Raw genomic sequence first — 27,350 nt, forward strand, 5'->3', positions numbered from 1 at the left:
GCAGGAGTGGTACTTATATCACCTGAAGGCGACAAGTTAAAATACGTCCTCCGGATGACATTCCCTAACGCATCCAACAATGAAGCAGAATATGAAGCCCTTATACACGGGATGAAGATGGCGAAAGCTTGCGGTGCAACTCGATTAAAAATCTTTGGCGACTCACAATTGGTGGCTGAGCAAGTTATGAACCAATGTGACGCAAGTCAATGATAGCATGATGGCATACAAGGAGGTGTACAATGAGCTCGAGAAGCTGTTTGATGGGTGCGAGGTAAATCACATCAGTAGATTGAGCAACGATGAAGCCGACGTTCTCGCAAATATCGGGTCGCAGTGCCTCCCAATCCCACCAGGAGTGTTTTGGGAAGAAATAGCGGAGAGATCCACGAAGCCAAAAAAGGTGCAGAAATAAGCAAAGGAAGAAAAAACTTCGGCGCCCCTCAAAGAAACCACGGAGGACGAAGAAGACCAAGAGCTTGTGATGATGGTAGAAGTTCCTTGGTTGCAAGCATATATATCATATATCCTCAGGAAAGAAATACACGACGATCCAGTTGAGGCAAGGCGAGTTATTCGACGATCCAAAGCTTTCACAGTGATCAAAGGGGAGTTATACAAGCGAAGTATTTCAGGCGTCCTGCAAAGGTGTGTCACACCCGAAGAAGGAAGAATAATTCTGAAGGATGTACACGAAGGAATATGTGGCCACCACGCAAGTAGTCGAGCTATTGCTGCTAAGGTTTTTCGGGCAGGATTCTATTGGTTGACAGCAATCGAGGATGCTGATACGTCTCCAACGTATCTATAATTTCCGATGTTCCATGCTTGTTTTATGACAATACCAACATGTTTTGTTCACACTTTATATCATTTTCATGCATTTTCCGGAACTAACCTATTAACAAGATGCCACAGTGCCAGTTCCTGTTTTCTGCTGTTTTTGGTTCCAGAAAGGCTGTTCGGGCAATATTCTCGGAATTGGACGAAATCAACGCCAAACCTCCTATTTTTCCCGGAAGCGTCCAGAACACCGAAGAAGAGTCGGAGAGGGGCCAGGGGGCCACCACACCACATGGCGGCGCGGGCCAGGCCTAGGCCGCGCCGGCCTAGGGTGTGGCGCCCCCAGGTGCCCCCCTGCGCCGCCTCTTCGCCTATAAAAGCCCTTTCGACCTAAAAACGCAGTACCAATTGACGAAACTCCAGAAAGACTCCAGGGGCGCCGCCGCCATCGCGAAACTCCAATTAGGGACGAACTCTCTGTTCCGGCACCCTGCCGGACGGGGAATTGCCCCCGGAGCCATCTCCACCGCCGTCTTCACCGCCATCTTCACCGCCATCGCTGCCCCCATGATGAGGAGGGAGTAATTCACCCCTGAGGCTGAGGGCTTCGCTGTAGCTATGTGGTTCATCTCTCTCCCATGTACCTCAATACAATAATCTCATGAGCTGCTTTACATGATTGAGATTCATATGAGTTTTGTATCACTACCATCTATGTGCTACTCTAGCAATGTTATTAAAGTAGTTCTATTCCTCCTGCACGTGTGTAAAGGTGACAGTGTGTGCACCGTGTTAGTACTTGGTTTATGCTATGATCATGATCTCTTGTAGATTGCAAAGTTAACTATTGCTATGATAATATTGATGTGATCTATTCCTCCTACATATGCATGAAGGTGACAGTGTGCATGCTATGTTAGTACTTGGTTTAGTCCTTTGATCTATCTTACACTATAAGGTTACTTAAACATGAGCATTATTGTGGAGCTTGTTAACTCCGGCATTGAGGGTTCGTGTAATCCTACGCAATGTGTTCATCATCCAACAAAAGTGTAGAGTATGCATTTATCTATTCTGTTATGTGATCAATGTTGAGAGTGTCCACTAGTGAAAGTGTAATCCCTAGGCCTTGTTCCTAAATACTGCTGCGTTACTACTGCTTGTTTCTTTTTCTTTGCGTTACTACTGCTGCAATACTACCACCATCAACTACACGCCAGCAAGCTATTTTCTGGCACCGTTGCTACTGCTCATATATATTCATACCACCTGTATTTCACTATCTCTTCGCCAAACTAGAGCACCTATTAGGTGTGTTGGGGACACAAGAGACTTCTTGCTTTGTGGTTGCAGGGTTGCATGAGAGGGATATCTTTGACCTCTTCCTCCCTGAGTTCGATAAACCTTGGGTGATCCACTTAAGGGAAAACTTGCTGCTGTTCTACAAACCTCTGCTCTTGGAGGCCCAACACTGTCTACAGGAAAGGAGGGGGAACGTAGACATCAGATGCCAAGGAAATAGTACGAACCTGTGACGCGTGTCAAAGATTTGCCGCAAAACCTCACTCTCCAGCGGCAGAATTAACACCAATACCATTGTCATGGCCCTTTGCCCAATGGGGACTTGATATGGTGGGCAAGTTGCACAAAGCTTCGCCAGGAGGATATGAGTACCTGCTAGTCGCTGTCGACAAATTCACCAAGTGGGTAGAAGCGAAGCCAATAAATTCACCAGATGCAGCGTCGGCAATAAAGTTTGTGAAAAGCCTCGTTTTTCGGTTTGGAGTGCCTCATAGCATTGTTACAGATAATGGTTCAAACTTTACATCTAAGGAATTCAAGGAATACTGCGCAGAAGTAGGCATTAAATTGCACTTTGCGTCAGTTGGGCACCCGCAAACTAACGGCCAAGTCGAGAAAGCCAATGGTATCATCTGCAACGGCCTCAAGAAGCGCCTGCTAGGACCGCTTGAAAAAGCTCGACATACTTGGCCAGAAGAATTACCAAGTGTTTTGTGGAGCATCCGAACAACACCAAATACGGCGACACAGGAAACTCCGTTTTTTCTCGTCCACGGAGCCGAAGCAGTATTACCAATTGAAATAGAGCATGATTCTCCAAGAGTAACAGAGTACGACGAAGAAACATCACAAAAAGCTCGGGAGGATGATATGGACGCACTCGACGAAGCTCGAGACGAAGTACTTTCACGAGTCACCAAATACCAGCAGGACCTCAAAAACTACCACAGTCGACGGTTAAGGTCCAGATCTTTCCAGGTCGGGGATTTGGTCTTACGGTTAAATCAAAAAAGTACTGAAAAGCTCGAATCACCATGGCTAGGCCCTTACGTCGTCATGGAAGTCATCGACGGAGGAGCATACAGGATCAAGGACAAGAAGACAGGGGCTCCCGAGAAAAACCCCTGGAACGTAGCGCAGCTCAGGCGGTTCTACGCTTAGGGTTGAAATATAGTCCTCCTCTGTAAAAATACAATGTACTGAAACGCCCGCGAGTTTTCAGACGCACTCTTTTCCTTTTCGGGGCACCGAGTGGGGCCGGAAAGGTTTTTAATGAGGCGGGCTCGCGGTGCTGCAATATAATAAAGATAGTGGAGATATACTTCTTATTCTTCGATATGCTCGGGGGCTCAACGCCTTCAAGTTACAAAATACGTACAATATAGATAACTTAGTCTTACCGAAATATTTCGCCTTGGTACACTAAATACCTCGCCAAATATAAACATCGGAAGCTAACAATTATAAATATAGTTTACTCGTCAAAATCCCTTTGCTTTGGTCTGAAAACCTCGCAACCTATCAATGGAAAAATAAAGACATCTTCTTACGACAAGAGGAAAAATCTTCGAGATAGCAAAACAGTACAAACTCTAGCTAGAGGCTCGGGGGCTCTAGCAATATAGACCACTTTACAATATACAAAAAAATTCTTTGGAAAGAAAAAAGAAATCAACAAAGATACAGAAACAATGTCTTACAATATGTTACAGCTCAGTCAAAGCCTAAAATACTATCTATGGACAAGCCTCTGGTTGTCTTGTGTTCAGCATAGGACCCCTTGACGAAGAATTCTGAGTCCATCCGAAGAAGTTCATCCATCATCGACTCGGCCACAGGAGTTACCATCTCATTGATTGTGTCAATATCATTTTTTCGCCGCGATTTCTTGGCCAGGCAATCAGCAACAATCTTCGTCAGGTCCAACTTTGGATGGCAAATGTTTATCATAATCATGGCGAACCTTGCTCCAGCAGTCAATTGAGCTCGCACAAAATTATGAATACGGGGAGCATCTCTAAATATCTCCAGCAATTCAGGAAGAGTTTTGGGAACCTCATTTCGAGGAAATAAAGTCTTGTAAACAAGGGTTAACGTTGTCGTGCAAAAATTGAGAAATTCGCGCACCTGGCAAGCACGATCTTGGAACCTAACAATTTGCTGAGTTCGTTCAGGGGTGGCCCAGAACAGACAGCCATGTTTAAGGGAAATATTGACGAGAAGATTCGTTCTCTCGTTCACTCTTTGGTCTTCGGCGGCAGCATCAAGAACGGAGCCTACTAAGCGACAAGGCAGGAAATTTAAGGGGAGGCACAGTAAAGCAAAAAAAAAGAGGCAGAATGAGGTTGGAAAAACATACCTAGCATGTCTGTGCTAGCTTCAGACATCAGCTCGAGCATGCTATTTTCTCGAGTAGTGGCTGCCTTAGCTTCCAACACAACAACATCCTTGGCAGCCATAGCTTCTTTGGCTTGTTGGAGAGCAAGTTTCTCTTTTTCAGATGCTTTTCGAGATTGTTCCATCATTGCCAGAGTTTGTTTTTTCATGGATTGAAGTTGTTGTCGAAGTTCTTGCAAATCTTCCGACAAATGTTTGCTTGAAGAACCTTCGAGGGGATTATCATCGACTAGCATTTTCTTCGAGAAGGAAGAAGCAGGTGAAGCATCGGCAGAGCAAGGGTTGGTCGAATAGTTATCAAATATTAACTGGAAAAGAAAGTCCCAGGATCAATGATAGTGCCAAGAGGAATTTCATTTTTTTATAGAAAGTTTACATGGACATTACAAAAGAAGTTCTCCAAAGGGACTAACAGGTGTTGCGGTCAGAAACCCACCGGCGAGCAGCGACGGGCAACACAGGAGAGCCGGGAGCAACTTAGGGCTGCGGCTGGCCCTGGTCCCTCCGAGCGACGGCCCGCAAAGATTCCGGCACGCACGTCCGATGCTGGTGCAAGGGCGTGCCACCTGACCTATACCTGGTCAGGAAGGTGATGGATGATGCCTCGCTTAGTTTCCTGCATGGCATACACGTAAACATTAAATACGAGCCTCGATCGGCTCTCAGGTTGTCCTGTGAATCGGCTCAAAGAGCCGATCCACCCATGATTTGCACGAGGTGTACGAATATATGGTGGTCCTGCTTGATCAGAATAAAGCTAAAGCGATCTACGACGATTTAGGGTTTTCACCGCATAATCGGAACGTCCTACTCGTGATTGGGCCTCGCGGCCGCGCACGGTGATCGTAAGCCGATCCTAGATAGGGCCTAAAAACCAACACGAGGTTGATCCCCGGAACATCTTGTCTAGGGCTAGCAAACTACACCCTACGCGCCGCTGGATCCTCCAACCCTTTGTAAGGCCTAACTATTGCAGATATTAAACTAATCCTTGAAGGACAAGGAGCAACCGTAACGGATCGGATCTACTGAACAATGATCAAGCGGGGTGCCGCCCCTACACCTAGGATAGGTGTAAGGGCGGCTAGATGTATAAGGGTCGCACTACGACAGCATATGATACGAAGAACAATGCTAACCCTAATATATCTAAGATTACTACGTTGCTCGCCATCAAAAAGGCTTCAGTACGAGCAACGTATGAACAACGAATAAACTTGTGCTGCCTAGATCGCAAGATGCGATCTAGGCAGCATGATGTTTACCCGGAAGAAACCCTCGAGACAGGGGAGTTGGCGATGCGCCTAGATTGGTTTGTGGTGAACGTGATTGTTGTTTATTTCATAAACCCTAGATACATATTTATAGTCCGTAGACTTTCTAACGTGGGAATAATCCCAACCGTGCGCGAGACAAACTCTAACTAACCGACACGTATCCTACTATGTTACAGATACAAGGGCAAACTAGCCCAAACTTTGCATATAAGGCCGATTTACGTATTTCTTCCATGTATATTCTTCAAGTCCATCTTGATCGCGGCCCGCCTCTGACTCGGTCAAATTCTGGTGATAACACATGCCCCCCTGGTTTTGGAATTGATAATTCCAAAATCACTCTGCTTTTCTTCGTCGGGTCTTGTCGTGACAGAACCATCGCAGCATTCTTCACCATGATGCCTTGCCTCCTCAGCTTCTCCGCAAGATTTGACAACTTCAACATCACCTCCTCGGAAACTGCAATAGTATTAAATCTCCACCAGGCTCCCCCTTATTTAACTGTGCGTGGCCGATTCGCCTCTTCATCCCCCTCTTTTGTTCTAGCTATCGGCACCGAAAAACCTTCTTTCCCTGTAGCAATGTCTTCTTCTTCCTCTGTTTCCTCCGGCCTCTCTTTCCAATCCTCTTCCTCGAGCGAGCCGATGTCAGAGCCAGAGTGGGACTTCAACTTTGTGTCAGATGGCCCACCAGAAACCCTCGTCGGATCAGATGGCGACCTGCCCCTGACTGATGGGGAAGTTGATCTCCAGCTCCTCATTGAAGGGGAACTGGAGAGCGAGAGCGATGATGACCTCCACTCCTGGAGGAACCCTACTTCCTCCGATAAGGAGGAGGAAGAGGAAGACGAGGAAGAAGAGGTGGAACAGGAAGAAGAAGAGGAAGCTGACTCCTCCTCCTCCGCTGGGTACCCGCCGACGAAGCGCTTCCGCGCTTGGGCGGACAGTGAAGATGATGATGATGACGAAGAGGAAGAAGCTCCGGCTGAGGGCTGGGGCAGCAGCGACGAGTAGTTCTCCGGAAGCAGCGCCGGCGGCAGCTACGATGCCGATGACGAGGGCAGCGAGTAGAGTAGGACCAGTAGTACTCAAGCAATCGTATCTTCTTTTGTTCCCCTTTCTTGAGCAATCGGCTCTTCATTGTAAAAACCCTCCTTTTATTAATGAAGAAGTATTTCCAATCAACTTTTTTGCCGATAGTCAACGTCAAACGATCTCCCCAAAAGAGCTGATGGCATCGCATCGATCTCTACCATAAAAACACGAGTAAGGCCGAACCAGTTGCCCCTCCAAACGGTAACCTGCGACCTCCGTCTGAGAAAGCAAACTCAGATCCCCAAATCGCCGCCTGAGCAGTTCCAACTCACAGCCACCCGCATCCCAGATCTCGACCGCACCGCCTCAGCTCTACAGCGCATCCAATGGCGGAATCATCCAATACCAACGCCATGGTCTCCGGTCTGAAGGTAATCCTTAACCTCCTCTCGCCATTCGGATCGACGTTAGGATTAATAGCAAACACCTGAGTTAATGTTCTGTTCCGTTGTTAATTTTAGGTTTCAGACATCTTACTGCCACACCCTTCTCTCGCAAATTCTATGTGCCTCGGTCCCCGTTCTTCCGAGAGTTCCGCCCTCTTAATTTCATGCGAGGCTAACAGAATCCCCTTCGTGAACCAGAACTTAGATCTATCTTCCTGGGCCGACTGCCTACGAGCCTGGCCTAATCCTCCTGAAGGTTGGGTGGCATGGTACACTAGAGTATCCAAAACCCACTATGCTACCTGGGAAGCCATAGGGATAGCCGATGCCTTGTCTTTATCATTGTCCCCCCTTGAAAAGAACGAAAATATTCTGAAAACCATCGGCTATTTCTGGTCTGATGCACTGAACTGTTTCATGTTTGGCCATGGCCCTATGACACCAACTCTGCTGGATGTGGCCATGATCACAGGCCTAGACATTGCATCCCCAAGCCCTTCTGCATTCAAACTGCCGAAAGTTCCTTTCACCCTTTCCTCCAAAAAAGAGTGTACTAGCTGGGGTGCCTACCTCAATCGTTATATGAAAACCAAAGGCCCTGTGACAGAGAGAGAGCACACAGCCTTCCTGAACTTCTGGTTGGAGCACTTCATATTCTGTGGCCCATCACTCGCCCCCACCAAGAATTACCTTTCCCTGGCCTATGAACTTGCCAAAGGCACTCAACTTGGCCTCGGCAAACTGTTTCTTGGAGAGGTCTATCGATCTCTTCAACTAATGTCTGTCAAACTGTTCTCTCAAAGGACAGTTAAAACTGGAGGCCCCTGGTGGTTCATTCAGTTATGGGCTCGGCTGTACTTTCAGAGCCAGATCCCAGACTTCCCACCCTTGGCCACCTGCACCTTCCCAGATGCTAATGGAAAGGAGATCCGATGCACCAGCTATGGCCAAGCTTTGTATGGTCTCCCAGGCAGCAGGCTGATCCCTAAGGAAGCAGCAGGGTGGTTCAAGATTTTCTTCCAAGGTTTGGACAACCCCCTGTTCTTTCCCTATACTGAATCGGAGAACTTTGAGAACCCGGTCTCCTTCCGATTGGATAACTTTGCCGATGACGCTAGCACCCGGCATTTGTACTCTATCATGATTCGTCCTTGCTTTCTCCCAGTTGGCATGAGTACCTCAAACCGGATCATCAAGCCTGGTTATGAGTCTTACCAACCGGTAGTAGTAGCCCGACAGCTTGGTCTCGGGCAGGTGCCTCCACACTTCTTCCTACACCACCTGACAGCAAGCAGAGCTGAACTGCCTGACATCCTCACTGGCCAAAGGTGCTATACCTTCTTTGATGCTTTGGCCATTCCAATTCCCCACAACCTCCGTTTCACCTTCACTACCAATGATTTCGAGGCTTGGTGGTCCATGTGGAAGACCCATGCCTTCAGAAGGGCTCTAGGACCGCTGCTGAGACAACTTGATGCCGAGTATGACGTCCCTGCAGACCAGGTACCATTACTTCTAAATTTCTTGCAATGGCTTCTGGTGATTGTTGTAACCTGACCCCATCTTCTGGCAGCAACAAGATGGCCCAGCTCCCACGCAAGCCGATGGCTCCCCCTTCGAATTCCTTCCTCCGGCCCCAGTGGTTCTCTTCTGCCAGAGCTCGCCGCCCCTGAAGAAAGTCATAATGCAGAGTGAGCCGATCTCACCGAAATCGGCCCCCAAGAGTAAAGCATCTTCGGTACCAGTTGCCCCCCGAGCCTCAACTCAGGCGAGGACGGCAGTGAGGAAGGTGGCTGCCAGAAAGACCTTGAAGCGCAAAGCTCCCGCCCAAGAAAGCTTGCACGTAAATTGACTTGCGCCTTGTCCACATTTACCTGCTTCCCCCGTCCTTTGCAACATGCTTGTACTTCTCTCTACAGACTTCCACCGAAGAGAACTCCAGCGGGGAAGCAGAGTCCAGCCAAAGGGATTCGAGCTCGGGCAACTCCGAGAGGTCCACTACACAGAGCCAGACGGGCTCGCCAGCGCCGGCTTCTAAGAAAAGGTTGATTCCCGAGCCTCCTGCTCCCCAAACCTCGATCAAATCAGGGTCACGCGTGAAGCGTCGATGTGTCAAAAGGGCTCGCAAAGACCCACGAGCTTCTCCATCAAGCCAGGAGGTCTCAAATGTAATTACCTTCCTGGTTTGTATTTCACACCATCGCCACTTGGATCGGCTAATTGCTTCCTTTTGCAGGCCAACGATACTTCTAGTGGGGACATCGAGGAGGTACTGATGCCGCCCGCCACACTAGACCTAGCCACCTCAACGATCGTGGCTGATCAAGCGGCTAACCTGGACACGTCCATGAAAAAACCGATTGTCACAACATCGGCTGCTCCTCCTCCCTTGGGAGAGGTACACCCCCTTTCCTTGGCTCTATCACTTTCTTCATTGTATGCCAAACCCATTTTGTTTGTCTTGTTAGGTTTGTGATCTCTCGAGCTTGCTGATGTTCGATCCAGAATCCATCGAACCAACTACTTCCAAGGCAAGTGGAGAGCCCAGTCCTAGCACGGTCCAAGGTCCACTCCAGCGTCTCAAGGATTTGCTCTCTTCCTCAATTGAGACTCTGGTTGAAAATTCCGAGGAAGTCAAAGGCATCCTCGAAGATATCCAGCCCCATCTCCCTATGACACTGCAAGTGAAGCTTTGGCCAGCTGTGACTCTATCGGTCTTCAAGTCAAGGGTGCAATCGGCTCGTCAAAGGATTAAACTTCGCCACACCCAGCTTCCATTGAGAGTCGATATTGCAGACAAGTGTCAACGGCTCAACGAGAAGAAGGCTGCTTTGGACGCCAAGACTGACACTTCTGCAAATAGCGCCGAACTCGAGACCCTGCGCGAGGAACTGGAGAGCCTTGAAGAGAGGGTGAGGGTGACCAAGCAGCTTATCCAAGACAAGGAAGCCCTTATTGCCCGTTCTCAAGAGGAAGCAAAGGGCCTCACAGCCGATCTGAAGACCGATCTGGCTGAAATTCGTACCCTGAGCAGTCAGCTGGTGATGGGCAAAGTCGAGGACGACGAGGCTAAGATTGCCGAGGTGGATCGCATCCATGCTGACGCCCTTCATGCCCTCGGCGCGTTTCTTCAGTAGGGCCTTCAGAGACAAATGTTTTACTGAACTTGATCTTCTGAAGTCGATGACTCTGCTTTGGCTGTACTTGCTACATTTTTTTTTACTGGCCGATTTTCCATCGGCCCCCTAATATTTTATTTCCCATGCGTCTGTCTATCTGATTATGTGCCCCCCGAGCCGAATCTGTCAGGTTACTGCGGATATCGGCTCTGCGGTTATCGATAGGACTATACCTGAACATCGGCTCTGCAGACATGACTACCGCCGACTTCCTCGAGCTCGCAAGCCGATGTAAACCCATACCCTAGCTTTCCGTCACCTGTTAGATCGACGCTGAACGCAGGCGGAGCGTATAGCAAGGATAATACGGGGCGATTGCTGGAATTGGCCCCTATCTTGATTGTATTGCTCAAAAGAGGCTTACATCTCGTTTGTGCCAACCGATGTCTCATCACCGGCTTTCCTCCGTTTGGGGCGCCATACTTTCCTTCGTGGTCGACCCTCTTCGTCCAGGGTTCGTTGAACTTCTGCGGCCAGATCAGGCCGCACCTTCCTTAGCGCGTGCAGGTACAACCTTTCGGCTTCCTCCAAGCCACGCCTTTGGGAACGGCTGAGTCCATCAGGGCACCACCTTGGCCGGTGGTATCTGTCCTCTTCTCCTTCACAGTCATCTTTTAACCCCTCGAGGTCTTCTTCCCGAGAGGAGTCAGTTTGCTCGTTCTTAGATGGGAGAGGCCCAAGTCGTTTAGTGAATACCATGTGAGCGGGTTCTGTGAAAAGAGCCGATGAGGTCGGCTTCGAGGATTGCTTTGACCTCGTCATACTTCTTCTTGAGCTCCTCGGTCAGATCCTCGTACGTGACTGGAGTGCCGTCCGCCATCTCAGATGTAGATGGCGAGGTGGTTGATGTCGAAGATATGTCCCACCGGGCGTGCCAGAATGTGTTGCGGTCAGAAACCCACCGGCGAGCAGCAACGGGCAACACAGGAGAGCCGGGAGAAACTTAGGGCTGCGGCTGGCCCTGGTCCCTCCGAGCGACGGCCCGCAAAGATTCCGGCACGCACGTTCGATGCTGGTGCAAGGGCGTGCCACCTGACCTATACCTGGTCAGGAAGGTGATGGATGATGCCTCGCTTAGTTTCCTGCATGGCATACACGTAAATGTTAAATACGAGCCTCGATCGGCTCTCAGGTTGTCCTGTGAATCGGCTCAAAGAGCCGATCCACCCATGATTCGCACGAGGTGTACGAATATATGGTGGTCCTGCTTGATCAGAATAAAGCTAAAGCGATCTACGACGATTTAGGGTTTTCACCGCATAATCGGAACGTCCTACTCGTGATTGGGCCTCGCGGCCGCGCACGGTGATCGTAAGCCGATCCTAGACAGGGCCTAAAAACCAACACGAGGTTGATCCCCGGAACATCCTGTCTAGGGCTAGCAAACTACACCCTACGCGCCGCTGGATCCTCCAACCCTTTGTAAGGCCTAACTATTGTAGATATTAAACTAATCCTTGAAGGACAAGGAGCAACCGTAACGGATCGGATCTACTGAACAATGATCAAGCGGGGTGCCGCCCCTACACCTAGGATAGGTGTAAGGGCGGCTAGATGTATAAGGGTCGCACTACGACAGCATATGATACGAAGAACAATGCTAACCCTAATATATCTAAGATAACTACGTTGCTCGCCATCAAAAAGGCTTCAGTACGAGCAACGTATGAACAACGAATAAACTTGTGCTGCCTAGATCGCAAGATGCGATCTAGGCAGCATGATGTTTACCCGGAAGAAACCCTCGAGACAGGGGAGTTGGCGATGCGCCTAGATTGGTTTGTGGTGAACGTGATTGTTGTTTATTTCATAAACCCTAGATACATATTTATAGTCCGTAGACTTTCTAACGTGGGAATAATCCCAACCGTGCGCGAGACAAACTCTAACTAACTGACACGTATCCTACTATGTTACAGATACAAGGGCAAACTAGCCCAAACTTTGCATATAAGGCCGATTTACGTATTTCTTCCATGTATATTCTTCAAGTCCATCTTGATCGCGGCCCGCCTCTGACTCGGTCAAATTCTGGTGATAACAACAGGATAATTGTCGCCAAGGCTAAAATGGCGACAACAGCAAAATAAATAGAGAAAGCAAAGGAAAGAAAAAGCAAAGGCATTCAACTAGACCTCCGGCCTTGATGAGCTAGGAGTTGCAGATGGCTTGATCCCGAGATAGGCCAGGATTTTCTTCGTGTTGGGCTTGGCTGCTTTGATCAACGACCGCCATTTTGTTTGCTCTATCTGCTCGGTGTCGCCAACCTTCATCCAGTCAAAAGTTTGTTGGCTGTCAGCAACCAAGGCAACAGTGTTCTCTACAGCAACCTTCATGTTCTCCTGGCGCATCTTCAGTCCAAGATCCTCCGGTGGATTGAAGTCCTTGGCAAGGGCAAGGAAAGTCTTAGGCTCCTCCTTCTTCGGGAAGAAGTAGGGGAACAACTTCGACAATCCTGCGTCAGCATTCACCACGCCTTCGCGAATTTCTTGGCCATGAAACTCCAGATAAGAAAGTGCGTCAAGCAGAGGATCATTGGTGGGATTCTCAAGATCAAACTCTTGGCTTGTTTGACCTGCCATAGAAAATATATGTTAGTCGACAGCAAGTAAAAACAAAATAAAGCAAGTCCTAAGAAAAATAGAAGGGATCAACAAAGTTACCGAGGAAGCGTCGATTTTGCGTGTTCAAGCGCTTGAGGATTCCCTTTTCACGACTAGCCTGTGCGGCCTTGTGCTCGTTTAAAGCAGTTTCGACATCCTCAAGTCTCTTTTGCAGTTCTTCGACACTAGCAGCTTTTGCCTTGGCCTCATCAGCCTCTGCTTTGGCTTGGCTAGCATCAAGTTCGGCTTTCTTGCGAGCCGTTTCACTTTGCTCCAGTTTCTGAGCAAGAGTGTCGGCAAGCTTGTTGGCCTCTGCAAGTTTCTCTGACAAAATAGAAAAGAACAGTCAAGATTGCGACAAAAATAGGAGCAAGAAGTTAGAAACAATGGCAGCAAAAAAAAAGTTGTTACCTTCAGTCCTGCTGGCATATTCACGGTACCCAATGAATTGGGATCCGATGCGAACAAGCTCTTTGATCATGGGCTGTCAAAGAAAAACAAAGGTAGAAAACATCGGTATGAGAAAAATATGAAGGCATAAAGAAGCAAATAGAGGAAATATAGAAACTGGCAAGAAAATTAGAAACTTACATCATCTAAGAGCGGATTAGAAGAGCTACCCAATTGAGGGGTAGGCTCCACGATCATTTCAACCCTTGTCCTTTTCGGTGAAGGAGCAAGAGGGCTTGAAGGAGGAGTGGTGGTGGCGACGTTTTGTCGAGGAGGCGAGGATTCTTCTCCCTCAACTGGCGTCTCCGAAACAACCAAAGTATGTGACGTGCTCGTCCGAGGAGCCACGTCAACAGTTGGTATTTCTTCCTCATCATCACTGTGATTAAAGATCGACATCATAAAAAGCAAGATAAGGCAAAAAACTTCGAGTACAGAAATAAGGGGAAATCAAAGTAACTTACGAGCTGACGAGGGATTCGAGATATGGATCATAAGTTGCCTTCTGGCGTGAAGGATCAACTTCTTCGGCTTTGGAGGTGCCGGAATCTTCGACATCATTCCTTTTCCTTTTGTTCTTTGGAGAAACAGCAGGAGGAGGAGACAGTGCCGATGCAGTACCTTCGGAGGCAGCATCTTTTTTAGAAGATCCCGTGGATTTTAGAGAATCCACGGGTTCATTCACAAAAGAGGGAGCCTCTTGGTTGTCATCAGTGACAATGGCCCTTTCTTCGACTTCTCCACCTTCAGGAAGAGGAGGAAGCGAGACAAGGTCTGGATGGTTCTGTACAAAATAAAAATAAAACAGGGGAAGATATCAGAAGAGGAGTTACAATAAAGATAGCAAAGCAATAACAAGACAATTGACAAAAATTACCTTGGGAAGTGGATTGGCGGTGCTAAATGGTTTTACACAACAAGAGGAAGGGACAGGATCTTTTTTGCTGAGAGATGAGATTTTTCGGACAAGTTTTTCTAAGTCCTTGACCTCCAAATCCACCGACAGCCGATCTGCGTCCTTGTCGCCAGCATATTTCCAGAGAGGATATTTGCGAGCCTGAAGCGGCTGCACTCTAGTCCTAAGAAAGTATGCAGTGATTTGGATACCCGATAACTCTTTGCCGCGAGTATTGTGCAACTCGTGGATGCGAGCCATCAAGGTTTCTGTCGACGCCTTTTCCTCTTCGGTGGCCTCCGCGTCCCAGGAGCGGCGGCGAAAGATTTTCTCGGCACCATCAAAAGGAGGGATGTTGTCCTCCGCACATCCATGGTTCTCCTCCTGAATGTACAACCACTTCTTGCGCCACCCTTGAACTGAGTCAGGAAGCTTGACGTCGAAGTAGTCGACAGTGGGCCGAACAGAAATTACAACGCCGCCTATATTATAGGCGACATTGGGCGAGCCATTACGGCGGCAGAAGAAAATGCGCTTCCATAGCGCCCAGTTAGGCTGGACGCCAAGGAAGGCCTCGCAGAGAGTGATGAAAATGGAGATATGGAGGATTGAATTTGGCGTGAGGTGGTGGAGTTGCAGAACGTAGATAAAAAGCAATCCGCGGAGAAAAGGATGAATGGGGGCGAAAAGACCGCGGATGAGGTGGTCGACAAAACTTACCCGGTACCCCATTGGAGGGGTTGGGTAGCTCTCCTCACTGGGGAAGCACAGTGCCTTGGGTTTCTTGCTGATCCCCAGCTTCTTCAGCATGTTGATGTCCTGAGTGGAAATCTTCGATCTTTCCCACTCCGCCGTCCCCAGATCCACGGCGGCCATGGAGGATTCCGGCGTGCTGTGCCTTGTCAATCGACGCGGTGGCATCAACAATGGCGCAGGGTTTGCAGCTTGGAGACGAGGAGCTAAGGTGGCTGTGGGTCGCAGGAGGAAATTTGCAGATGACAGCAGGAGGACGGCGCGAGCGGAAGTGCTCAAGGAGGAAGAAGATGATCTTATATAGGGGTGCGGTGAAACGATGAACCGTTGGATAAGGAAAATGTGTGGCAGATGGTGGCCACGTAGACACGAGGGTAAAAAAGTATTTTCAAATCGGAGGAGTTACGATGCGTGCGCCAGAAAAAACGGAGGACGTGTGTCCCCCACTCGCATGACGTGTCAAGATAGTGGATCAATTGGGCCCGCAAGGTAGCGGGAGAAGACTTGTCGCAAATTTTTGACTGGCAATCGTGGCTATGTCAGCAATAACGTCACCTTGGCAGAAGAAAAAATTCGACTCAACAGCTTCATAAAAGGCGACATGGGAAAATAATGCTGAGCCTTTTATCAAATACAAGTTTTTGATCAAATGCCTGGGGGCTACTTTGGAAAAAAGAAAAAAGATTCAGAAGGACGAGATAGAAATGGCGTGAGCCTATGATCAAATACAAATATTTGTTCATAGCCTCGGGGGCTACTCCCATCGGGAACGCTGCTCGCGTGCCCGATGAAATCATAAAAAAAAAGAGAGAGAAGAAAGAAAAAAGAAAAAGAAAAAGAGCAGAGCAAAAAAGTATATTTCGAGTTAAAAATAACTCTGCATATACTCCCATCAGGAGAGCAATATAAGTCATCTTTGACTCGATAAAATGTGCCATTCCAACAGCCGAAAAAGCACTCGACAATATATTCTCAGAACGCCAAAGTTGCGATCAATTTTTGAATGCCGCAAATTTGCGAAGGTAAGACCCCAGATCCGTTCTGCTGGGCGTGGCATCGCCGAAGACTGCGCTCTGCTACTTTTATCCGTATCAACAGATACGAAGAAAAATCCTAACGGACGCGTTAGGTACTCGATAAATTTTACTGGGACTCGACAGAATGGTAAGACCTTAAGCGGCACCTGTCGAAGTTTACACCAGTATCCCGAGATCATGTCCAGGGACGTGATCTTGAAGTAGGTTTTTGCGGATTGCCACTAGAGCAGTTAACTAGTACCTGATCCGTCAGATGAACTAGCCCCAACTACCATTATCCCTGTGCAATATAGAAGTTTATGAGAAGAAATATAGAAAAGTTGAAGTTGTCGAATAAAGATAAACAGTGGAGATTTTCCTTAACTCTACGATTTAAGCAAAATCTCGGGGGCTACTGACATAGGCATCCCAAATGGGCCTGCCGAAGATAGTACCCGGGGTTTACTGAAGGCCCATTACCCGAAGAATAAGAAGATTCAGGAGCCCAAGATATTATTAAGGAAAGACTAGAGTTGTAATAGGAAGTGTTATTTGTAATCTTACAGGAAGAGTTAGAAACCTCTCCGGACTCTGTAACTTGTACGGCACGAATCCCTCGGCTCCGCCTCCAATATAAGGGGGAGTCGAGGGACTCAGAAATCATCGAATCATTGTTTACAAACCCTAGTTTCATAATCGTCGAGTACTTTTCGGCTGAAACCTTCGAGATCTACTTGTCCTCTACTTCCAACTAAACCCTAGTCTACAATCCGTAGTCATTGACAAGTTAATACCTTGTCAGTGGGTCAAGTAACGGGAATATATAAGCACGCGCAGTTGTGTGTAACGGGATTTTAGTTCCATATTTTTAACAGGTTAGTTACTCAAACCCCCTTTTTCCGATCGCTTACCATGTCCCTTTCCCATTTGGGTTTTATATTCTCGAACAGGAGCTACGCCAGATTATCTTGCCAAATATATATATTGCAAATTTCCTTTCAAGATAATATGTCATCTCAGACATCAATTTTCAGACACTGAATTAATCATTATGACATGTTGTTTGGCACATTCAGTATTACATTCCTTCTTGCATTTCGCAATCATCTTGACATATAAGGCTGCTCATAGTGGGGAGTAACTTAGACTAGTAACATATGCCATGTTACTAGTCTAGGTTACTACCTTCATAGTGGGGAGTAACTTAGACTAGTAACATATGCCATGTTACTAGTCTAGGTTACTACCTTCATAGTGGGTAGTAACTTATATGTGGTGTCATGCATTGTGTCATTCATTATGTTGTAGACTAATTTTGCCTTGGAGTGTGTGATGTTATGGTAACATAGCTAGTTACCACCTCACTCTCTTTCTTCATTTATTCGCATGCCATGTCACCAAAATGCCTTGAGATGTGTGATGTTACTAGCTATGTTACTCCCACTATGAACAGTCTAAGCGTTATTTAAGACCTATTCTTCCTTCCAGACATAGCTTTTGGGAGAATGGAAGCAGATCGTACTAATATGCGGCCAAACTTATATACTTAATTATGACATTTCAGGAGGTTATGCAATTTGTTTTCCGATACAATTACTTCTCATTTCTCAGTAAACTATGCAAAACATCGTTGAGCCTCATGGAATTTTGTAAAATTTAGTTACTGAGCTAGGTTGCAGGTTAAATTATTATTTTGATTATTTTGTGAGGCTAATGTTCCATTAAAATTATATACTAAGCATTTTATCAATGTTTTAATCCAACCTACATGGCCAAACATTTTGTTTATGTTATCCGCATAGATTGACACTTCTAATCACCTCCTATCTGCTTATGATATTTCTACTATGAGAAACTTGCACATCTACTAAATTAGTCTAAGCATATTTCTTTCTATGAATTCCCGTAGCAACGCGCGAGGTATCATCTAGGTTTTTTAAACTCTAGAGCCTGAGTATAGGTACAAATATATCAAGTATGTAAAGAAGTCTTGAATCGGGCCTTCGCTCCTGAAGGCCCTATGGGCCGGTCCCGAAGTCAGAGCAGATACCGTGGATTCACCGGCGGGCGGTGGCCAACCAACAACGACGGCAACACCATGCAGCTGGTGGCGACACCATCAATGGCTCGTAACATGCGTGTAATCTTACTTGCTACATGAATCTACTCACAGGGCCGGCCCTGGGAAGGATCTGGCGGGGCGGCCGCCCCAGGCCCAGAAAAATCGGGGGCCCATATTTTCTGTATAGGCTTATTATACATTGCAGAAAAAAAGAGCAGTTTTACGATTTTAGATGGGCTTGGTCAATAGTTGGACCTTTTCTTTTCCTATTGGTTTCAAATCCTGCTGGCCGGTCACGACTTGAGTCAACGTCTGAAATCCGTTTCATCTATCGATATGTGAAACATCGCCAATTTTCCCGAGCCCAACGTCTCGATTCCCAGCCTTCCCTCTCGCGGTTCGTGGCTATCGCCCATGCCGCGTTGTTCCTACCCTCCCTCTCACCGATCGCGACCGACTGACCGCGAGACGATGTGCTGACAGCTGCCCTCCTGCGGACTATGGTGCTTCCTGCTAGTCCGCCGACCAGTGACCGTCGCAGTTGGCAGTCCTAGTCCGACCATTGTCAATCAGGCAATCATCCAATCTGCGTATTAGATTAAGATAGAATGTAAGAATGCCCGCTGCAGTTCTTTTGGAATTCTACTATAATGCTCGCCTATAATTTTGGTTCTGAATTTTGATTAGCAGTTGTTGTTCTTATTTGTAGGAACGGTGTTAACTGGTTTGGCAACTTTATACATCGACAAGAAGTTAATGAACGAGTCTATATTGATTCCATCGTCACGGACTTTGCTTCTAGAAATTGGGGGAGAAAATTTTAAGGTATCATGTAAACATTATTTTATATAAATATTGAAGTTGTGTATACTTAAAAGTATTTATTTTTTATCATCTCATACATGCGAAAAAAGTAGTAAAAGGAGCCCAAAATTTTAGTTTCGCTCGGGCCTCCGAAATCTCATGACCGGTCCTGTCTGCTCACACCCAGCACACGTTGGAACGATATTGCGGGCTACCAGGTCCGGTTGTCCTCCAGCGCCGCCAGAGCTGACCGCCAAAGCTTTTGGTCCCTGCGTCAACAACTCACCCCATGGCCATGCACATAGCTATCCGTTGTATCTATGAAGGGAGGATAGAAACGCTAGGGAGGGGTTATCACAAAGATTTTAGAGACTTGCGCATCTAGGCGGGCGTGTGTATGCAAATTTAACAACGATACTCGCACGGTCTGTGTGATCTAAATCAGACAGATAAGAACAGACGGATTTTTTTAAATATGGGAGCATAGTCTCAACCTCTGCATCAATGCACACAGCCAAAGAAAAAAACTCAGAAGCCCCAAATTGACAGATGGAAAGACGACTAGGACGGGTGTCCGCCATTAAATGGCCCTGCATGATTGTAGGCGGACCGCGGACTCCGGTACTCCGGCGAGCTGCCCGCCCAGCATCCCTGTTGAAACTTGAAAGCCGCAGTCAAGCTCTTCAAAGCCTGGCGTTCCCTGTTTCCAACTCCCCCTCCCCCCTCGTCCACCATGCCGCTGCCGTCACCACCCGCCCGTCTGGCCGTTCCGACCGCCCTCCTACTCCTCCTCGCCACCACCGCCTCGGCGGCCACCTTTACCTGCACCGCGCCGCCGGGCACCACCTGCCAGTCCTCCATGGACTACCGTACGATCAACGCCACCACCATCGGCGCGCTCGCCTCCGCCTTCAACACCACCACCCTCACGAACCTCCTCGGTGCAAACGGCCTTCCGTCCACCACACCGTGCTCCTTTGTCGTCCCCGCCAGCTCCACGCTCCGCATCCCCTTCCGCTGCCTCTGCGCCGGCAACGGCATCGGCCAGTCGGACAAGCTGCCCGTCTACACCATCCAGCGGCTGGACTCATAGAGCGGGCTAAGGCTGATGGCCAGATTGAAGGAGTGATTCCACATCTAGTTGATGGTGGCTTATCTATACTTCAATACGCCGATGATACAATTCTATTTATGGATCATGATCTTGAAAAAGCTCAAAACTTGAAATTAATCTTGGCGGCCTTTGAGCAATTGTCAGGATTGAAAATAAATTTCCATAAGAGTGAATTGTTCTGCTTCGGTGATGCCCAAAATGATATGACTCTGTACACAGAGTTGTTTGGTTGCGGGCAAGGCCAATTTCCGATTCGTTATTTGGGTATTCCGATTCATTATCGGAGACTTACAATCGCGGAATGGAAATTAGTGGAAGAAAGACTACAAAAACACCTTAGTAGCTGGAAAGGCAAGTTGTTGTCCCTAGGTGGAAGATTGGTACTCATTAATTCGGTACTCACAAACATGGTACTGTATATGTTATCATTTTTCATCCTACCAAAAGGAATTCTGCATAAACTCGATTATTATCGATCCAGATTCTTTTGGCAAGGGGACAGTGAGAAAAAGAAATATCGACTGGTTAAGTGGAGTATAGTTTGTAGTCCCAAAGACCAAGGTGGGCTTGGAGTTCATGATTTGGAAGTCAAGAATTCGGCCCTATTGGGAAAATGGCTGTTTAAGCTCCTCACTGAGGATGGGACTTGGCAGACTATCCTTCGGCGAAAGTATATCGGTTCGAAGATATTATCCCAAATGGTTTGGAAACCAGGGGATTCTCACTTCTGGGCCGGGCTAATGGCGACTAAAAATGAATTTTTTCGCCATGGCACTTTCTCAATTAGAAATGGAGCACAAATACGTTTCTGGGAAGATGCTTGGCTTGACAACGCACCCCTAAGTGAACAGTATCCAGCTCTTTATAGGATTGCTCGTCGTCAAGGTGATACCATTGCTACTGTAATGGCTACCTCACCCCCGAATGTGACGTTCAGACGGGTTTTACTTGGACAAAGACTTGCGGCATGGAATACCTTAATTCAACGGCTCGAGGATATTCAATTATCAGACGAACTGGACGAATTTAGATGGAACCTTCATGCCAACGGTGCTTTCTCTGTGAAATCTTTCTACAACGCGATCCTTCTTTCTGATCTACCAGTTGATAATAATAAAAAGATTTGGAAGATGAAGATACCATTAAAAATCAAAATTTTTGGGTGGTATCTTCGTCGAGGGGTAATCCTCACCAAAGACAATCTTGTTAAGCGTAATTGGCATGGGAGTACTCGATGTGTTTTCTGTCAACAGGACGAAACAATCAAGCACTTGTTCTTCCAGTGCCAGTTCGCGAGATCTATATGGTCAGTCATCCAAGTAGCGTCTACCCTGTATCCTCCGACTAGTGTTGCCAATGTCTTTGGTAATTGGCTCCATGGTGTTGATTCAAGGTTTAAGTTGCTTCTTAGGGTGGGGGCGCTAGCAGTTATCTGGGCGCTTTGGCTATGTAGAAATGACAAGATTTTTAATGATATAAATTGCTCTTTGTTGCAGGTCATCTACAGATGTACAGGTATTCTCCGTTCGTGGTTACCTCTTCAGAGAGTGGAGAACCGAGACCTGTTTACGGAGGTCTGTACACGGTTGGAGGCTACGGCGAGGGATACTTTTTCCCAACATGGGTGGCAGCATAGTCTACGGATAGATGCCCCACCTACTTCCTAGGCGTTATATGTTTCATCTTGATGTGTATCTCGCCTAGTTTTTGTTTTTATCTTTTCGAACCTGAGACAACATAAACGGCTGTGTGCATCCTGGTTATGCAGAGGCTGGATGTAATTGCTTATAAAAGTAATGAAAGCATCCTTTATCGAAAAAAATCCAGCGGCTGGACTCGCTCGACGCTATCGCCCGCAACAACCTCTTCAAAGCCTTCGTCACCTACCAGGAGATCGCCACCGCCAACAATATCGCCAACGCCAACTTTATTGAGGTCGGCCAGAAGCTCTGGATCCCGCTGCCCTGCAGCTGCGACCAGGTGGACGGCTCCGATGTGTTACACTTTGCTCACATCGTCGCCGGCGGGGAGAGCACCTCGTGGCTCGCCGCCGCGTTCAAGGTATCGGAGTCCACGCTGCTGAAGGTCAATAAGATCACCGACCCCAGGACCGTTCAGAATGGCCAGATTCTTGATGTCCCGCTCCCTGGTAAGCGCTACTATTGTTAGTGCTTTGCTTGACTGACGTGTGCAGTTTGTTACAGTGGTGATGAATTATTGCAATATGCTATAGTAGTTAGTACTCCGCCACCTTGAAATAGTAGCAAGATGCTATAGGAGTAGTACTATACTTAGTAGTTAGTACTCCGCCACCTTGAAATAGTAGCAAGATGCTATAGGAGTATTGCTTTGGGCTTGTTGACTTTCTTTATATATATAGAAATAAAAGGTTTCAATGAGCTTTAGTCGAAATGTTCGGCAATGCGTCGGTGAGTTGCAGAAGATATGATTGACTTTATCGAAAAAAAAGAAGATATGATTGAATGATATATTGCAGTTGCTCATAAGTCATTTCTCACACGCTGTTCACAGAGACTGAGACGTCATGGCCGTAATTGTAACCGCTGAAGCTTTTAGGAACGTTCCTATATGTCCATCCTGCGGAAAAATTGGTACCCTAGATTGGACTTGTACTATTGGTTGTTAGCTGTTGCTTTCTCCAGGCACCGTGTCCAATTTGGTCTTAAACTATGAACAGCATGCTACTAATAGACGAAGTTGAATCTGACTGGACTGCTCACTCATTTTTGAAGATTATAGATGGATTCTGTTGACTACTTTTCATTATGAATAAACTCCACATATTCAAAAATGGTATCCTGAATCTGACATTGACTGCTTGTTCAATTTTGGTATGCTCAGTTTGCAGTTCATCGATCAGCAGCACCTCGGCAGATCATGATCTGCGCCTCGCGGACGGCACTTACGCGACCACCGCGCAGGACTGCATCCGCTGCAGCTGTCGTTCAGACACATACCAGTGTGCAACCAAGCTCCCCTGCTTTCATATCTGTTCAGCTGTTTCTGAAGGAGTGATCAGGAAAATAATCATTTCCTTTTTATGTGACGATCAGGTTAAATTGCGTCCGGGAGGAGAACAATAGTCGGTGCCCGGCACCACCTCCGTGCAGTGGAGGGCTACAGCTTGGGGAAACGAGCGGCACTGGTTGCGGATCCACCAAGTGCAGTTACAGTGGTTATTCCAACAACTCGACACTCAGCATACAGACCACTCTTGTCAGTAACCAGGCTACACCAGCATGCCAGAGTAAGTGTAAGCTGTAGACTTGCATATCCTCTGATCAGGGCTTGGAGGAGCTAGCGACCTTGGAAATGTTTCAGTAAGATGCTAAATTGCTAATCAGTGTCATTCTTGGAAATTCATCACAGATTCTCCGTCTCCTCACAGATCAACTCGGCTTCTGATCGGCGTTTCTGTCGGTTCTGTGTTGTTTTTGTTGATTCTTGGCACCTTGATCTGGCTCTACGTGCGGAAGCCACAACGAAAGCATCGCAAGCAAGCAAAGGAGCAAATGCTGGAGGAGAGCAATTTCTTGGACGATCAGGCCATGGATGACGACTTCGACAAAGGGACCGGGCCTAGGCGGTTTCCCTACAACGACTTGGCCATCGCCACCGACAACTTTTCTGACGACAAGAAGCTCGGACAAGGAGGCTTCGGGTCGGTGTACAGAGGTTTTTTGAGCGAACTAAACCTTGACGTGGCTATCAAGAGAGTTTCCAAGGGATCCAAGCAGGGGATAAAGGAGTATGCCTCTGAGGTGAGGATCATAAGCCGTCTTCGACACAAGAACCTCGTGCAGCTCATCGGCTGGTGCCACCGTGGCGGCGATTTGCTCCTCGTCTACGAGCTGATGCCCAATGGCAGCCTCGACGGCCACCTGTACGGCGCCAGAGATGATGTGCTTCCATGGTCGGTTAGGTATGCATGGGTACTCTTATGATATCATACGTGCAGCTGCTCTAGGCTTTAGCTGATGGAGTTCTTTTGTTCTACCTCCAGGCACAAGATTGTTCTCGGATTAGGCTCTGCTCTTCTCTACCTACACCAGGAGTGGGAACAATGCATCCTGCATAGAGACATCAAGCCAAGCAACGTGATGCTGGACGCGTCGTTCAGTGCCAAGCTCGGGGACTTCGGGCTCGCCAGGCTGGTTGAGCACGACAGAGTTTCACTCACCACGGTGCTCGCCGGCACAATGGGATACATGGACCCAGAATGCATGACCACGGGACGGACCAACACAGAGTCGGATGTCTACAGCTTCGGCGTCGTCCTCCTCGAGATCGCCTGTGGTAGGCGGCCTGTAGTGGTAGCTCAGCATGAGGAGGACGCGATCCACCTTGCGCAGTGGGTCCAGAATTCGTATGACAGGGGCATGATTCTTGACGCAGCCGATGCACGGCTGGGAGGAGAATTCGACGCCCGAGAGATGGAGCGCGTGATGATTGTCGGTCTCTGGTGTGCTCAGCTTAATTTCAAATTGAGACCGTCTATCAGGCAGGCTGTCAACGTGTTGCGGTTCGAGGCACCGCTGCCGAGCCTCCCTGCGATGATGCCTGTTGCAACATACATGCCGCCGGTTGGCATAAGGAGTAGTACGACTTCGTCCCTAACAGGCGGGAGCAGCGGTGACACTTTTACACCTCCGGTGGCAGCAACAGCCCGACCAGCACACAGTCAAGATTATTGAGTAAAACATCTTTCGGGGTTGGAATGACGACATGCCAGATTCCAGAACACAATTTTTTTTTCTAAGGAATTCAACTATGTTTTGGTAGCAAAGTATATGAAAAATAGAAGTACTCCCTCTATCCGAAGAAAGTTGTCTGAGATTTCTCTAAATTCGAATGTATTTAGACACTACATATCATCTAGATACATTCAAATTTTGAAAAATCTTAGACGAGTTTCATGAGACTGGGGGGTATTATAAATCAAAGTACATGAAAAAAGGAGTGCATGCAATCCGACCACAGCTTCTTCTAGTCCCTCCGCTCCATATAAGTGTAACGATTTTAGTTCAAATTTATAAATTTGATTGAACTAAACTCTCTACATTTATTATGGGTCGGAGGAAGTAGAATAACTATAGAGCACTAGAAGTTACTCACTCCTTTTTATATTAGTTGTCATCGATTGGAGTATATCTAATTATCTATACATAAAATGTTTTTACATTCGTCCAAATCTGCGACAACTAATATAGAACATAAGAGTACAACTTATCAACACCAACAATACCAATCACTCTTGAAAGTAGGAAACCGTCATAAGAGCATCTCCAACATGCGGAAATTCAATTCGGCTATTGGGTGCATATGCTCCCTCCACTCAAAAAACATATTTTTAGTTGTCAAAAAATTCTAACAAAAAATTTCGCATGTACATCTCGACAATCTATGTGCGTTCATGCAGTTTCGCGAAAATCCGATATTTTTTTGTGGTCGGTGTAAAAAAGACAAAACACGTCTCACAAAAAACCTTATTTTTAGCACTAAATTTTGTCTTTTTTACACAGCCCAAACGACAAGTTCATTTTTTATGGAAAGACTTTGTGCGCACTTAGCATGTGAAGATGTACATGTGAATTTTTCGTTTGGAATTTTTTGACATTCGAAAATATATCAAAGTTACAGTTCAAACTAAAGGGAGCATACGCACCCAGGAGCCAAAACATCACTCCCACTCCAACATGCGCCTAAATTGCTTTCTCAGCACGCGAGGCACACACCGGCTTTACCAGGTGATGTATATTTTCGCTCGCGGATAGCAGCGCTTTAGCAGGTTGGGTGCTTGATGAACATAGCACAATATCAAATGATGAACAATTTAAAACACATTGAACTAAATTAATGACTTGTTCAACACAATACATTTCAAATCCACGACATAGTTCGAAAGCAAAGCATAGTTGAACACAAGAAAGTTCATGACAAACAAAGTTCATACAAACACATGAGAAATCAACATTCAATCTTCATCACCTTCACCATCATCTTTTGCATCTGCATCTTTTGTTTCATCACCATTTGCAATTTTGGATGTGTGTGCATGAGTGGAATGAATCAGAGATGGTACGAAGCCATCATTCGTAGTAAGCATAGAAGGCATATGAGCAACCATGGAATCCATGAATCCACCTAGAGGAGCTCCCATGCCACCCATTGCTCCAATATCGCCCATGCCTCCATACCCAACAAAGCCTCCCACGGAACTCATCCCTCCCATGCCGCTCATTCCTCCCATGGTCAAATGCTACCCATGCCTCCATAGCCACCCATTGGTGCTCCAATTTCTCCTATAAAATTCATGCCTCCATAGCTTAGTATCTGTTTTTGAGCCAAGATTTGATCACGCATGAGGTTGATGTAATCCTTTTGCTTTTCATCAAGGTTGGATGTTTCCATGAAAAAGATATTCCTCTCATACTCCACGAGTCATTGATTTTTTTCCATAGAAACCTATTTCTCCTTCAATGCCACTCTTCGCTCCTCGGTCGCGGCCCTCCATTGCCGGCCCCCGATTCTTTGTCCGTCGACAACCTAATCTCCTCTGTCGCTGCATTTCTTACTTGCACAATAGCTTCCATATCATTCTTGAGATAATCATCCCCGGTCTTCTTTCCTTTAGCCTTTTCTTGTTTCTTTCCTATGGGTCGTTTTCGCAGCCGAGTTAGGAGTTTCTTCACCTGAATATTCATCTTCAAGTCCAATGACACATTGCACAGTTGCCTTCATTGGTTTCTTTGCCACTTCCAATCCATGACGGTTCTTCCATTTCTCTTAATTTTTTAGCTTGACCCAACAATGGTGCAACACAAATGACTTCCCTTCAACCATCTTGCCCTTCTTGTTCTTCTTCGGATTTCCTTTGAAGAAATTTTGCGCAATGTCCATCTACATTAACAAAAAGAGAGAACAAATAATACATATAAAACAATTATGTATGCTGATGTCTACGCACGCTTCTATTCCTGTAGACAGTGTTGGGCCTCCAAGAGCAGAGGTTTGTAGAACAGCAGCAAGTTTCCCTTAAGTGAATCACCCAAGGTTTATCGAACTCAGGGAGGTAGAGGTTAAAGATATTCCTCTCAAGCAACCCTGCAATTAAGATACAAGAAGTCTCTTGTGTCCCCAACACACCTAATACACTTGTTAGATGTATATGTGCACTAGTTCGGCGAAGAGATATTAAAACACAGGTGGTATAG

The 27,350-nt window shown here is 47.0% G+C and overlaps 1 protein-coding gene across 1 annotated transcript; it reads left to right on the top strand.

Annotated features, from left to right (window-relative positions):
* Positions 1–21,471: 21,471 nt before the first annotated feature.
* Positions 21,472–25,105, top strand: LOC127298691 (L-type lectin-domain containing receptor kinase IX.1). The gene is made up of 7 exons (XM_071820717.1): positions 21,472–21,480; positions 21,884–21,892; positions 21,943–22,264; positions 22,978–23,095; positions 23,190–23,383; positions 23,506–24,058; positions 24,140–25,105. The coding sequence occupies exons 1-7, from the start codon at positions 21,472–21,474 to the stop codon at positions 24,828–24,830; spliced, it is 1,896 nt and encodes a 631-aa protein (XP_071676818.1). The 3' UTR covers positions 24,831–25,105.
* Positions 25,106–27,350: the final 2,245 nt, after the last annotated feature.

Source organism: Lolium perenne, chromosome 5 (genome assembly GCF_019359855.2).
Source record: "Lolium perenne isolate Kyuss_39 chromosome 5, Kyuss_2.0, whole genome shotgun sequence".
NCBI classification, from domain to species: domain Eukaryota; kingdom Viridiplantae; phylum Streptophyta; class Magnoliopsida; order Poales; family Poaceae; genus Lolium; species Lolium perenne.